Here is a 13,118-nt window from a genome sequence, read left to right as displayed (position 1 = left end):
AACAACAAACAAACAAACAATTGTTCACCTGAAACAAAAACACGGGAACATATTGCATCGGACATATTTATTGTCACAAAAGCGTCACATTTGGAAATGTCATCCGCATGTCTACCTTAAAACCTTTTGAAAGCTTGACTAAGGATTGGAATGTTGGTCAGTCCTAAGCACATCCTTGTTCCCTATAGTAGATTATACCTAGACGTCCAAGGTGCCTGGACATGGCTATGTGGGCTCCGTTATTGACCATGCCATGCTTGGACTGTCCCTGTGAAGAATATGGTCAGTAAATATAGGGGTGTATTTTGCTGGTCAGAATGTTCCGAGTAGCGGGGAAAGTATAACCTTCTGCATTCATGGTGAAGTGTAGGAATGAGCTGCGGGTGCTGTCCCTACCCAATGATACCCCCAGTTACCATAGAAAGGCAGTTGTAGTGTCAGCTTATGTCTGGAAGAAGTCTTATATATGGGCTCACTTTGGAAGATGAGAAATATAGCTTTTGGCTATAGGTGCAGACAATGGCCACACTGTCTCGAAATTATCAACTCAAACATTTCAGAATTGCTAAGTATGAGGGACTTGAGCTCACATTTCCGTTATAAATGCTGTCTGCGTTCATCGGCCTTCAGATCAGATACGTTACACACGTGCTAGCATTACTGAGATGAATGGAACTCTTTATAACGCTACTTACATCTCTGGATTCTGACCTTAGGGAATAAATATTTTACGAACGCTTTAAGCAATTTTCTATTTTCATCATGTTTGTACCGACGAGTGAGTGAGTGAGTTGGTTTAACGCCGGTTTTAACAGTATTCCAGTTATATCACGGCGTGTCAGCTTTATGTGGGAGGAAAACCCGAAGTGATGCAGGTCTCAGACGTTTACCAAGTCGGTGAAACCCACGAGCACGGATATGGTGCTGACAAACCTAGAAACATAATCGGGGCGATCCGAGATTCGAACCCACAATCATAGGTTTCTGGCGAGCCCAGGGGACGTAACTCTGCACAGCGAATCGCGGCGCCTTAGACGACTGGACCACCCGTGCCCCCTTGTACCGATGAGGTTTCACTACTAAACTGTTGATATATTGACCGACAGGGGCGTAACTGCCTATACGCACAATACGCACGTGCCTACACTCATATTTTCTAGAATAAATAAAAATATATCTTTTTTTTTTTTTCAAATGTTTTTTTTTGTTGTTGCCTGACATCAGCGTACAAGTGAGAATGATCGCCCCTATATGTACACATAGAATTACTTTTGAGCATTGAGAGAGTCTTGGAAGAGTTTGCTGGTTTAAAATTGACATGCCTAGACTTCATTTGAGATGAAGACATACAATGCGTTTCATATCATGAAATGGTTTTGATCTGGGTCTCGACTGAAGACACGCCAAGACGTGACTTTCCCAAGCAGGAAACTCTTCTATAACGTTTTCCCATCATACCTTCCATCTAGCCAAATAATTAGGTACCAAACTTACCTATAGTATAATAATACATGAAACCTATTTCTAATTTTAGAATTTTTGCTTTGAACATCTGTGGGCATGCTTTGCCGCCTCACATTTACGGTATCCAGTTGGGGACCTCCACTTGTATTTGGTCTTAGCTACGCCACTGGGCGATAAACCTCGGAAAGTGTGGGTATAACCATTACATATTCCTGGGAGAATCGACGAGCTGAAAAAAATTTATCTGGACCAAAACAAAAATCCGTGAAATATCAAAATGGTCGGTCCCTCATCTTTTAAGTTATAGTTAATATATGGGCAAACATTATTCTGGGTGTGGATTCACGGTTCTTTCAACGCAGCATGATATTGCTTCGACCTGGGAAAAATCACTGCTCGACTCCGTCAGGACGGCATTCTGTACCGGAACAATCCGAGTGATGACGTCATAGACAGAAAAAATAGTGATGACGTCATAGAAGAGGATTTTCGAGGAAGCGGAATGACTTAGCTTTGTTTGTTCCTGCACGATTGGCCTTTTAACTCCGCTGATTGTTATTTCACTTGAGACTCACATCCCAGAAGAGAAGGTAATGCAAATATTTTTATCTTCTACAATTATTTCTACTGTCAGTGCAACTGCTTTTCCAGGTTTGATTGATAATGATATTTTTTATCATCCGAAAACCCATAATACGAGGCAATGCGATAGACACACTGATTTTCAGGTAGATTGACAACAGAAACTTTATTCACAATGAAAATAAGAAAACAGTATATGACAATTAATTTAATATGTAGTGACTAGCATATGCTAAAATATCAATATCAAAGGATATGGTAAAAAAAGGGTCCGTTTTTCCCTTTGACTGGGCATTGGATATACGTTATCTAAGACATACTTGAAATACTACTAACTGAAAAGGTAAGGCTTAAATGTGCCAGTGCTTAGCTTTCAGGTTACAGGTTTCAGGAAGTGTGTTACTAAAATATTTGAAGTATTTATTCCAAGCGAAGGACCCGTGAAGATCCGGGTTAGAATAAGTCTTTAGCATCCCATGCTTGCCCTAAGAAGCGACTAATGGGATGGGGTACGGTGGTGAGGCTCGCTGACTTGGTTGATGCATGTCATCGTATACTAATTGCGTAGATCGATGCTCATTTTATCATTCGCTGGATTGTCTAGTCCAGACTTCATTATTTACAGACGACCGACGTGATATAGCTGGAATATCTGAGTGCGGCATTAAACAACAAACAAACAAACAAACAAACAAATCCAAGCGAAGGATATGTAGCTTAAAAACAGGACATACATTATCTCTTTATGGTCTTTTTTTATTCGTATTCGTGTTTTAGTCACAAGTATGTATTTTGCAAGTGTAAGTATGAACAGTTGCTAAACATGTCAGCCATAATGTCATACCTATTAAGCTTTCCGCAACTTTAATATTTGTCATTTCAAGTGGGCCAAAAAAGGCCCCAGCTTTTCACATGAAATGGATGCCTTCGCTTCAGATGACTCAGTATCGGGCAGAACGGTGGAAATACGGGACGCGCCTCTCTCCAGTGCTGGAAGAACCCGATCCCTGTCCGTCTAGTCCTACTGCATCGGATCTACGGGAACATCTGCTCGGTAGATATATACTATGAAATTGCAAACAATGAGTGAATGAACAGAATTTTAACACTATTCCATTTATGTCAGCCTAATGTGGGAGGAAGGCCCGAAGTGATGCAGGTACATATGACCACTGCGCAGCCACTTCAGCTCAAAATGTGACGCAATGCTCTTTAATTCTCTCACCCGTGGGCATTCCTGGTAGGAATATATTGGTCCCCAGCAACCTACATTTTGTAGTAAGAGGCGACTAAATGGACCGGGTGGTCAGTCTCGGCGACTTGGTTGATTGCATGTCATCGTATCCCGAATTTGGATCAATGTTCATGATGCCATTCGATTGATTGTCTAGCCCAGATTCGATTGTTTACAGATCTCATGATATAGTTGGAATTATTGTTGAATGCCGCGTTCAACAAACAAAGAAATCTTTCATTCTCTCAAAATGCACGTATGATTCTGAAAACATCGTCTCTGGCATTGCCAGACTGAGAAAGATGAACTTTGGCATGTATGTTTCTCCTTACAACATCATATTTTGTTCATTTAATGGAAACAATTGAAAAAAGTATTGTCATTGGAAGAATTATTTTACTGAAAAGTAAGCCTATATAAAACTCAGTGGAAATAGTGTGTAAAGTAACTGTGATGTATTGCAAAAATGTCATCAAATAACAGTTGATTCTTGCTGATTAGAAATATTATGGAAACATAATTACTTATCTCCTAATTGTAAATACTGCTGTCCACGGTATTTAAGCAGAAAATACTATGAACATCTATGCCGACAGCAACTGTTGTCTACATATCCAGGGGACCTAAAGCATCATGGTATTATTTTTTATTATTACATTTCCATACATGTTTGTTTTTTTTAAAACTGATATTTGTATTTGAATTTGTCATTGGCCATAACATCTTTTTCTTTCGGCATTTTGTCATTTTAATATGGAATGGTAACACATAAAATGTGTTCGACTGCAATATATGGTTGTCCATGTTTTCACACTATGCTGATTGTTGTTTTTTCACAGCTCGATACAGGGAGATAAAATTTCAAGTTGGAATTGTAGTGGAACGGTAAGCAATCTAAAGTTCCGTAAGTTCTTTCTGTTCATGAAAAAAGAGATATCAATTATTATTCGAGCATGTTTTGTAAGAAAACCGTATTTTATCCCCGAACTTATACAAACGCCTGCGTTATAAAATCTTTGTTTAATTTTTCCCCCGGGGGATTAAGCGTAAACTAATTGCTGGGTCGATGTTGTTGACTATTTTCTCTCCAACATCAAGGATCGCGACTTTCTATACGTTAGAAGGCCACACTTTCTTATGCATGGTTTATGGATTCTTTAATAACAAATCGTATTGAGTTGGAAAAAACAAAGCGCCGAAACAACCAATATTTTTACTCTTCTGAAAGTATTAAAATAGTGCCCTGTGTGCAATATTCATCAAACTTGTCTCGTACATTTTACAGTTTAACATATCATACACACATTTCTTTGTCAACCCAAAGTGTGCATTCATTGAAGAAAATGAATACTGGTTCTTGGAGTATTATTTATCACTTTTCATTTTGATGTGTCCATAAGCCAAATTTTAACAAAATGTATCGGTAACTTGCCCTCTTCTTTACATTGTTGCCATGAGATATATCTTAACCAAACTTGTCACATGCATGGATATAGTCTAATTGGTCAAGTGGTGAACTGGTGCCTTTTGATAGTTTGGGATTTTCCATGGCAACGACTTTGACTTAGACCGGACATGTCATATTGGCGGGGGATATGATTATTTCATGCTTGGTTTAATATTGTAAAGCAATTGCGTGCTGGTATTAATATGTTACATTAACATATAACTATGTTGGGAGTGTCATGCCATCATTTATGTGGAACATATTGTTGTGTCTCCGGCAGAGTTGTTGATCATCTCCTGGATGAGAACCAGAAACTGCGGCAAGAAAATGAGCAACAATACATTGACCTTGGCCTCAGAGATTATAAACTGGAGAATTTCAACTACATGCTCAGCTGCAGCATGGGTCCCGTAGATTTCCAGGAAGTGAAACAAAGGTTGGACAATCTCGCCAAAAGCTGGGAGTCGGAGAAACAGGCGGGGGTGCGTCAGAGGAAGATGCTGGAGGAAGAGCTGAAACAGCTGAGATCCTCTCATCAGCATGTTGTGAGTGAACTAGCAGCCCTCCGGCCACAGACTGTCCAATTGACCTGTCAGGTTCCAGACAAGAATCGGACAGGCCCCACCACCATACCTCCCCCAGTCCACCCAAGGAAGGTTCATAGATTATGCACCAGAAGGTCCAAGAATGTCACGTGCAGCAACACAAAATGGCGAACGAAAGACCCCTCTGCCTCAGGGGACAGCCTCAACAAGGCCAAGGTCACAACCGAAAGTAAGAACAAGTCGAAGGTCATTTCCGACGGGGGAATTATGTCCAAAGAGAAGCCAAGTCAAAACACCCAAAAGAAACCCCTCCCACCTGCAAGACCTATTCGGGTAACCAAGGAGGCCGCTGTTCGGAAGACGCGATAAGAAACTAACTTTTTCTTTCAAATGACTGTCAATGTAAGGTGTGAACAGTGCCAGAAATTGTACATTTGCAATACATTAGCCACATGTTAATGATTGGTTCAATTTAGCAAATGAATATAATTGTGGATTTTTCTCAGGTGTTGTGTGGTTACTGGCTGCTATAAGTTGTGTATACATAAACTGCTAGGAAATAAGCGAATAGAACGTCAATACTATAATGAAGACGTTTAAACATTCTGTGTAGAAACAAATTCTTACTGCTCTCGGTTTAAAATTACAACACAAGAGTTCTACCAGTCAAATATTGGAATGAATTCTCTGAATTTAAAATTGAGTGAGTGAGTATAGTTTCACGCCGCTTTTAGCAATATTCCAGCAATATCACAGCGGGGGACACCAGAAAAGGACTTCATACATTGTACTCATGTGGGGAATCGAACCCGGGCCTACGGCGTGACGAGCGAACGCTTTAATCACTAGGTTACCCCACAACCCCGAACTTTAAATTGACAAACCTTACATCAAATTTACTAGATAAAAATTGTTATTTGAATTGATTGAGCATCAGTTCGTGAGTGAGTTCGGTTGAACACTGGTTGAGTTGTTCTACTGACTGTCAGGGTGGTCGAGTAGCCTAGTGGTTAAAGCGTTCGCTCATCAGGCGGAAGACCCGGGTTCGATTCCTGACATGGGTACAATGTGCGAAGCCCATTTCTTGTGTCCCCCGCCGTGATGTTGCTGGAATATTGCTAAAAGCGGCGTTAAACCATACCCACTCACCACTGTCATGTGTGAGTATAATGCAGTGTCTGAAACAGGTGAGCACCGCTGCTCGAGCACAGAGGTATGGTGTTGAAACATCTACTATTACCGATGTCGACTCCCTGGTTATATATATGCCTAACTTCTTTGATAGGTATTTAGAAGTTGGAGTACTAAATAAGGATAAGATTTATGGATGAACAACTTCTTTATTACAATTAAGAGCGACGTTTCGGTGTATGTTTTAACATCGTTATCAAGTGCTTGATAAGTTAAACGGTGTTAGAACCTACACCGAAACGTCGCTCTTAATTGTAATAAAGAAGTTGTTCATCCATAAATCGTATCCTTATTTATATATATGCATGTCCAAATAACGCCACATAAATTTAATTCTGGAAGTTACATGTGTGCTAAAATAAAATGCAACATATGTGTTAAACTGCATAATCTTTATTTTAGAAATTCAAATAGATTATGAACTGGGATTTTTTTTCTCCTGTTGCTCAGTCGTATGGCTGAGACGGCACCGTGTCAACACGTCACCAAGCATCTTTACACAACCACGTTTATGTCGCCTTTCACAAATCATGATCAACCTTAAAGTTAGAATGTTGCGGACAATTGCTTCTTGTCGGTGTTTTCCGATTTGGCAAATATTGTAGAAAGAAAATGTACGATAAGGTCACGATACCGGTGAAGATCCGGATTAGAGTAGGTCATAAGGTTGCGTGTCTTATACTTCAAAGGCTATAGTCTAAGCACGTTTTACTGATGTTAATTTAGGGTAAAATGAAGACAAGGTGTCAGTACTTAATCCAGTTAATCCCTTGCCTGCTTTGAAAAGCCGCGCGTGGCCGGGGATGTTTTGGTAGTCAAATTTGTGACACGTGAGCAACTCAGATATAAACAGTTCGTTGAACACATTAGCATTGTCGCTGACAGAGTGCACACGGAACCACAAAGTGAGTTCGCGATATCTATTATTTCGTTATAAGCGTGTTTGTTATATCCATAAATTTTATGTTATAAAATATGCAGCCAATGACCGGAACCGAAAAAAACAGTTCGTTATAAGCGTGTTCGCTATAAACATATAGTTAACTGTAGAGCATTGCTGATTGCGGCGTAACACACGTAGTTACAGACTCAATACGATCTGCCGTACACAATATTGAGTATAATCATGTGAAGGTGCGCATCGAATTCAATGTCATGTTCGACCGGTGAAGATCCGTAAAAGGCGACTATGCTTGTCGTAAGAGGCGACTAACGGGATCGGGAGGTCTGGCTCGCTGACTTGGTTGATGCATGTCATCGTTCAAATTGTGTGGATCGATGCTCATGATATCAGTCACTGGCTTGTCTGGTCCAGACTCGATTATTTACAGACCGCCGTCATATAGCTGGAATATTGCTGAGTGCGGCGTTGAACAACAAACCAACCAACAACCAACCAATGTCATGTTCCATATTGGGGACTGGGGAGGCCCAATCGTCGCAGTTCACTGTTCAGAGTTGCATTCCTTTGGTGTACCACAATCCACGTGTGCCGCATGTGGTAGTTATAATTCATGTTTCGGTACACTCTGAGTGTTGGAGGTGGCGGGGAAGCTGGTGACCGGAACTACACACAATACAACCGGAAGCTCAAAGAGAAGTTATTCCTGAAGTCCAAGGAGATGGCGTTGCTGGAGACACTGATATCAACCAGGCCCCTCCCAACACACACATGGGCCTTAGGTAGTGAGTGACTTTAACAGATTGAAGGCTAATGAAAAGCTATTTGGACTAGTTGTTTTCTTCCAAAATCTAGTTATTTTAACCAATAATCCAAAATGAGTTGTGGACTGGTTGGAGTGAGTGAGTGAGTTGGGTTTAACGCCGCTTTTAACAGTATTCCAGTTATATCGCGGCGTGTCAGCTTAATGTGGGAGGAAAGCCCGAAGTGATGCAGGTCTCAGACGTTTACCACTTCGGTGAAACCCACGAGCACGGGTATGGTGCTTGACTGGTTGGATATGACCATTGGTGTCTACCCCTGCAATTTCATTTGACAAAAGGACTTCGGACTCCTGTGATCAGATCGAACATCCTCCGGTTAGCAATGGATAGAGATGCGTGAGGTCGGTGATTCGATCCCCTGGTCGCGTCATACCAAGACAGGTTTACCGATGGCACTGGTGAGAAGATGAAACAAGGACAGGTCGGCTAGAAGTTCGTGTAACGTGTCAGAGTTGGTTATCCATGTTATAACTGCGGCATGATATGTGACCACGGGAAATGAACGTTTCCGAGCAATATGGGTCCACCAGTGACGTCATCCTATTGTTGTTACGGAGCCTTCATTTCTATAAATGACCATGACTACAGGTTTATATATTTACATACGGAATAATGTAAAATGAAACGAGAGAAGACTTCTATATATATTTAGTGGCTCGAACTCGCAACCTTCGCATCTGTACCCAATAAATGGGTTATCGGTGCCTCTGTAACCAAGCGAGTGGGCCACTAGCCAAAGGAGCCGCTGATAAATCACAATGTGCATGTACGCCAGCAAGAGATATTTTACGTCCGTTTCATAAGGTTTACAAAACTGTTGTTAAAATTGTTGATAAATGTTTGTTCACATTTAAATTTTCATTCGGTTATACGTTAAAGACGAGGAGGACGTTTTATCCTATATATAAACGACCAGTTAAACAGCTAATGAGTCAGAGATTCAAACAGTTTTATTCAGAATAAGGCCTCCGGCCCAAAATACATACATGTACAAACGCAAGATCATGCATGCGCATTATATTTACAGATTTACAATTGGGTGTTTCTTTAAAATATTTACATGATATAGGAATAGACTGAAATTTCTGATAACATCAATGTTTCAACTTTTCATGGTAGAAATCAAAATGTTAATTGAGGATATGTACTCAAATATTTTACAATGAATTTGTTTCTCAATTCAGAGTAGGAGTGACATTCATAGGAAATGGAAAAATCGTCTTCAACAGCAAAATAGCCTTTAAGCTTGTATGGCATACAGTGTCTTTCGTTATATATATTTTTCCGCCAGTCTTAACAGCAAGTCTGAAATTGCAACATCTAAATCTAGAAAAGGATGTTCTCCAAAGTTGAGGAAGATCACCTATGCTTAACAAAATCTTTTTAGTAAGAACACTTATGATTTGCATGTAAGGATGTTTGCCGTGACTGGGAGAGATTATCATGTAGTCTTTGCTTAAAGTGCAATGAAGACTGCTTGGTTTCCAATTTCCTGACTAATCCAGGCAAAGCCAAAGCCAAATGTAAACATAATATTTCTTATTTGTGTCGCCCATGATTTACGACCTACATCATCTAAAGACTTTAACATAATAACATTGTTTTGGCAGCCTGTTGTTTGCTAAATGTAATAGTCTGCACCAAAACGTCATTGCCCTTGTCATATATACAAGCTACAAAGGCACTCTTCCTCATTCCCCTAGAACCACGTCATGACAAGTTGATTTACCAACCTTTAAACTACATTTACAAAATTTGCAGATTCAATGGTATTACAATATCTGGTGCACAATAATCTTAGTTTTATTCAGAATTACTTTCATGCCAGTATGTTTACAAAAGCTGTGATCGTATCCCAATTGCGTAGATCGATGCTCATGACATTATTCACTGGATTGTCTGGTCCAGACTCGATTATTTACTGTCTGCAGTCATATACCTGGAATATTGCTGAGTGCAGCGTTTAACAACAGACAAAATAATTCCAGTACTGTTATCTTTCTCTGCAATTGTGAACAGGTGTCAGACATTGCTGAGACATGATCAGCAAACACGGGGGAGAACAAATGATTGACAGAAGAGGTAACAGCAATACCTTGACCACTCCCTCTTCCCAGTGAAAATAACTTGATAACTGTGATAATTATTTGTGGACTTAAAACACATCCTTGCCTATGGCACAGCTAAAACCTTTAGACCCGTGAAGATTCCGGTTTAGAATTGGTCTTCAGCAACCCATGCTTGTCGTAAAAGGCGGCTATGCTTGTCGTAAGAGACGACAAACGGGATCGGGTGGTCGGGCTCGCTAACTTGGTTATTGCATGTCATCGATCCCAATTGCGTGGATCGATGCTCATGATATCAATCATTGGATTGTCTGGTCCAGACTCGATTATTTACAGACCGCCGTCATATAGCTGGAATATTGCAGAGTGCGGTCTTAAACAACAAACAAACAAAAAAGATATAGCTTTAGAGGTTCTGAAACAAGCAGATAAATTATCATACATTGGTGTCATTATTTCAAACATTTACTGTTAATACCACTTCACACAATCGATGCTCATGATATTAATCTCTGGATTGTCTGGTCCAGACTCGATTATTTACAGACCGCCGTCATATAGCTGGAATATTGCAGAGTGCGGCCTTAAACAACAAACAAACAAAAAAGATATAGCTTTAGAGGTTCTGAAACAAGCAGATAAATTATCATACATTGGTGTCATTATTTCAAACATTTACTGTTAATACCACTTCACACAATCGATGCTCATGATATTAATCTCTGGATTGTCTGGTCCAGACTCGATTATTTACAGACTGCCGTCATATAGCTTGTATTTTGCTGAGCGTGGCGTAAAACGACAAACCAACCAAATCACCACAATGAGTGCAGAAGAACATTATGCCTTAAAGTGCAAATGCCTTGGAAAAGTCAATGAAGAGACAGTAAAATCTGCCTTTTTTCTTACCACGATATTTTTGAACGATAGCCTGTAATAAAATATATTGTAAATAGTGGAGTATTGAGCCCCAAAACCAGCTAGTTATCTAATAATAATGTTTTTTTTAACTTTTGGTGTTCGTTTGTTTGTTTGTTGTTTAACGCCGCACTCAACAATATTCCAGCCATATGACGGTGGTCTGTATGTAATCGAGTCTGGACCAGACAGACCACCTCCAACCTTTCCTGGTTATTTTTGTGATTGTTTTGACGCTGTCGTCGAAATTTAATCAAATGAGATGGTTAATGGGTCAGTAGGTTCCGGTATTCTTCCATCAGGACACAAACATGAGATCATGGTTTGATGCGGTTCTTAACGAATCAAAATGATACAAGTAATCAGGGCACATGTAACAAAGGCAGGTAAGACTGGAACACTCAAAACAAATACCTTTAACACTACCAAAGTAGTGCGCAGGTTTGAAAGTCAGCAGATAGTGTGGAACCATGGTCATTGTAGTTCCCCAATCTGGCACCAGCCTGTCCTGCCTGGTGCTGTCCAAGTTGTGTATTGAGAGAAGGACTGAAGCTTACTGAACTTACGTGAGTATCACACCATGTGTGGCCTTAGTCATTGTATGTGTGTGCGCAGTACATGCATGCCTATGTGGGTAATTAGGACTAATGGTCGTCATGAATTAGCGAACCACTCTTAACCAGGCGAGTTGTAAGTCATGGCTGAGACTGACCATGACAACACGGTTTTTGTTTGTTGTTTAACGCCGCACTCAGCAATATTCCAGCTATATGACGGCGGTCTGTAAATAATCGAGTCTGGACCAGACAATCCAGTGATTGACATGAACATCGATCCACGCCATTGGGATCAATCACATGCATCAACCAAGTCAGCGAGCCTGGCCATCCGATCCTGTTAGTCGGCTTTTACGACAAGCAGAGTCGCCTTTTACGGCAAGCATGGTTTTCTGAAGACCTATTCTACCCCGGATCTTCACGGGTCTGACAACACGGAACGGCAATACGTTCAGGTAACTGTTGTAGGGTCCCTTGACGCCCCCAAACGTAGTTACGACAGTATACAGAGAAGGCAAGACCTACTTGAAGTGTATCGAGTCACTTTGTAGTGCCTATTTCATGACAGTTAACAACTTCACACAGTTGAAATACGTGCCCACAATCACAAAGAGGTCATTTTCCTTATGCATGGTATGCATTAAAGGCAATGGTAACTGATCGAGGCAAGACAGGACAACAACTCACGTCCCAGCATAGGGACCATGTGTCGGGACTACTTATACATTTAATATTTATATGTACAATTTATTTATCTGCCTATTAAATAAATAATTCCAGGATTGTGATGGTGCATGACGCCACAAGCATCAATCAATGATCGATCCTTGGGATGGGAAGGGTGCTTCACATATACTATGCTTCAGCCATACAGGGGCCATACATTTAAAAGACTGTTTTGATTTAGACAGGGAATTAGTTGGCAGTTTACAGAATCTGATGGGCAATTCAAGACGAATTGTATGACAGTGTACTGACTGTATCACACATGTGTAATCTGTATGACAGGTGTACCGACAAGTCATAGCTTGGATCTGAATTCTACCTTTGACCCGAGACCTTCCATGGAACTGAGTCCTGCCATGGATCCGAGTCTGCCATGGATCCGATGCCTTACATGGATCTGAATTCTACCATGGATCCAAGTCTACCATGGATCTGAATTCTATCCTGGATCCGAGTCTACCATGGATCCAAGTATACCATGGATCCGAGTCCTTCCATGGATCTGAATTCTACCATAGATCCGAGTCTACCATGGATCCAAGTCTACAGTGAGTGAGTGAGTGAGTGAGTGAGTGAGTGAGTGAGTGAGTGGAGTTTGTCTTTAGTCAATGTCTGCAATCTTCAAGCTGTATTGCGATCAATGAAGCCTTGGAACACATCAGA

The 13,118-nt window shown here is 40.6% G+C and overlaps 1 protein-coding gene across 1 annotated transcript; it reads left to right on the top strand.

The window, feature by feature from the left end:
* Positions 1 to 1,920: 1,920 nt before the first annotated feature.
* Positions 1,921 to 5,773, top strand: LOC124137524. The gene is made up of 4 exons (XM_046503855.2): positions 1,921 to 2,054; positions 2,983 to 3,100; positions 4,120 to 4,165; positions 5,008 to 5,773. The coding sequence occupies exons 2-4, from the start codon at positions 2,983 to 2,985 to the stop codon at positions 5,639 to 5,641; spliced, it is 798 nt and encodes a 265-aa protein (XP_046359811.2). The 5' UTR covers positions 1,921 to 2,054; the 3' UTR covers positions 5,642 to 5,773.
* Positions 5,774 to 13,118: the final 7,345 nt, after the last annotated feature.

Source organism: Haliotis rufescens, unplaced genomic scaffold, assembly GCF_023055435.1.
Source record: "Haliotis rufescens isolate VD_foot unplaced genomic scaffold, xgHalRufe1.0.p SCAF_7, whole genome shotgun sequence".
Lineage (NCBI taxonomy): Eukaryota > Metazoa > Mollusca > Gastropoda > Lepetellida > Haliotidae > Haliotis > Haliotis rufescens.
This window is presented reverse-complemented; position numbering and strand designations above follow the sequence as displayed.

Bases quoted from the DNA above. Each gene is read 5' to 3' on its own strand.
- LOC124137524 (XM_046503855.2), top strand. From the start codon at position 2,983: ATGACTCAGTATCGGGCAGAACGGTGGAAATACGGGACGCGCCTCTCT. The intron at 3,101-4,119 runs GTAGATATATAC...GTTTTTTCACAG, and splicing joins TCTACGGGAACATCTGCTCG to CTCGATACAGGGAGATAAAA. The intron at 4,166-5,007 runs GTAAGCAATCTA...TGTCTCCGGCAG, and splicing joins GTTGGAATTGTAGTGGAACG to AGTTGTTGATCATCTCCTGG.